A 2,478-nucleotide genomic window follows, 5' to 3' on the forward strand; every position below is an offset into this window, starting at 1 on the left:
TCCTGGACATTTGTATGTCGTAAAACCAATAAACAGATCTGAGGGGGGGGGGGGGGGGGGGAGAAATTGCAGCTAGCAGCAGCTAGAGCGACTAGCTAGCAGCTAGTGGGTGTAGTTTGGTCGAAAGAAAATAGTTCCAAGTAACTAACACAAAATCATCTGGATGGATAAATAGCACTACAGGTGAGAGGAAAAATATGTATTTTGGATTTTAGGGTGGCTGTCCCTTTAACATATTTTGCAGTTAAAATTCTGAACAGTCGCTTTAAAGGCCTTAATTGAACAATCCATTGTTATTGATTTTATTTATGGACCTACACAATATTTGGGCCCTGAAACCTCACTGGGCTTCCATTCATTCACTGACAGGAACAATGACCAGCGGTGCCAGGTTTGAGCCATGTTCGTCATTACAGGGGTTAAAGTACGGATAGAGTCTCTCTGAGAAGATGCAGTCAGTGAAAGAGTAAATCAGGGTTGAGGCCTCGACATCATAGAAAGAGATGTGACCCCCTTCATAATCCACAAACACCCCCACCCTCTCCACTTTGCCCCTGTGCACGGGAACATTGGGGGAACTGTAGGTTTCGTATCTATCCACGATGAAGTAAAGGGCCCAGAGTCCACAGTGAAGACTGCGATTGATCGCCCTTTTCCTATTGATAGACTCTGTAGCCACTCCTAAAATCCATTCCACCTTCCTTCCCACATGCACCTCAAAGTAGAACTTCCCTGACGAGAAGCCCCTTTTTCCCAGAACACCGAAATCTGTGAGAAACATCTTAGGGTTTGTGTTTAACCTTTGGATCCTTGTGCTATAGCGAACCTGTTTCCCATCATTAGATAGGACAAGAACTTGGTTGGCTGTGTTACGATCAAGCACAATGTCCACCTCGTACTGCTGCACCCTCCACAGTGCGGCATCACTTAACGCATCTGCGTCATCACAGAATTTCTTGATGTCCATTCTCATTTTAGTCAGCGCCAATTGCAGTTGAGACATTGACCTAGTTAAGGATTTCCTAATGTGCTCCGTTCCCAGATGGCTGTTAAAACTGATGGCGGACCAGTCCATGTCTGGTACGATGGATTGTGATGGGAAGTTCTGCAGGAGGTGGAGATGATCATCAGTGTGCATTAGGTCCCTCAGCTTTGCGTTTGTCCTCTGCAGCTCCGTGATTTCCTGCTCCATATCTTTAATGAGGTCATCAGCTTGTCTCTCCGCTGCTTTCTGCCTCTCCTCCATCACCGTCACAAACTCAGCCTGGCTCTTCTGAAGCTCCGACACCAGAGCGGCGACATCCTGCACGCTGTTTGCCACTGTGTCTGCCGTGGCTTTCTGGCTCAGCTTCACCGCCTCCTTGATCTCGCTGACTTTGTCCAGCCTCTCCTGGATCATCTGTTGCACCCTGGCCTCAGCCCTCCCCGCCTGAGCCTTCTTCTCTCTGTACGCCTGCTGTACGGGAACCGTGTCATGGGTCACGTGGCGCAAACCGGCGCAGACGTCACACAGCACGACCCCGTCGGTTCTGCAAAACAACGCCAGCATCCTGTTGTGTTCTCTGCATATCTTGGCCTCCAGGTTCTCCGCAGGGTCGATAAGCGTGTGTCTCTTCAGACCGGCAACTCTCTGATGGGGTTCTAGATGAGTCCCGCAGTAAGAGGTCAGACACTCCACACAGGACTTGATGGCTTCTAGCTTGGCATCAGTACAAATATCACACAGCACATTTCCAGACTTGGATTGCTGTCGGTCCAGGCTCCAGCTGCCCCCGGCCGTCAGCTGTAGTGACATGAACTGCTCAGCGAGCCCTGAAATGAAAGTGTTGACCCTGAGATCTGGTCTCCTTTCAAAAGCGGTCTTACAGAGTGGACACTGGCAGACCGCTGCATCGTCCCAGTAGGCTGTGATGCAGGCCTGGCAGAAGTTGTGTCCACATGGAGTAGAGACCGGCTCCCTGAACACATCCAGACAGATAGAGCACATGAACTGCTCTTCACACAACAGGCTGCTGCAGGAAGCCATTTCTGGAATACACACTAATAAAAGAACAATAAGGTTACAGGAGAAAGTTCACAGCAACAACTATGCAAGCTGATATGTAACTGTGCTGGAGTAAACAACATTTCTCTACAAATATCTTTAAATGACAGCAAGTTGTACTTGTAGTGCTACAAATGATATTTTACCTCTCAAGTCCAAGTGAAAGTTTTGTAGGTCTTTCAGAGGAGAAAGCAAGTTTGCTTTTGTACTCTACCTTCAGCTTTACTTTCACTTCTGTTTCCTTCCTTGTAGGCTAGTCACAGGACTAGTCATGCTTGTTCTTAAAGAGACGGGCACAGCAGTCACTTTCAGACTTTTATAGGCTGTTTTGTGGATATAGTCTCTGTGGCACATAAGTTATCTGAAATTGATTGATTTGGCAGATTTTAAAGTACAGTAGGATTGAAGACCCTTAGGCCACCACCGGCTACACA

The 2,478-nt window shown here is 47.9% G+C and overlaps 1 protein-coding gene across 1 annotated transcript; it reads right to left on the bottom strand.

Moving 5' to 3' along the window:
- Positions 1-220: 220 nt before the first annotated feature.
- On the bottom strand, positions 221-2,026 carry LOC310788433 (E3 ubiquitin-protein ligase TRIM21-like; the record flags this gene model as incomplete). The annotated part of the gene is made up of 1 exon (XM_083649990.1): positions 221-2,026. The coding sequence occupies one exon, from the start codon at positions 2,024-2,026 to the stop codon at positions 356-358; it is 1,671 nt and encodes a 556-aa protein (XP_083506116.1). The 3' UTR covers positions 221-355.
- Positions 2,027-2,478: the final 452 nt, after the last annotated feature.

This window comes from Poromitra crassiceps (assembly GCF_964638095.1).
Source record: "Poromitra crassiceps genome assembly, chromosome: 13".
Classification (NCBI taxonomy): Eukaryota; Metazoa; Chordata; class Actinopteri; order Beryciformes; family Melamphaidae; genus Poromitra; species Poromitra crassiceps.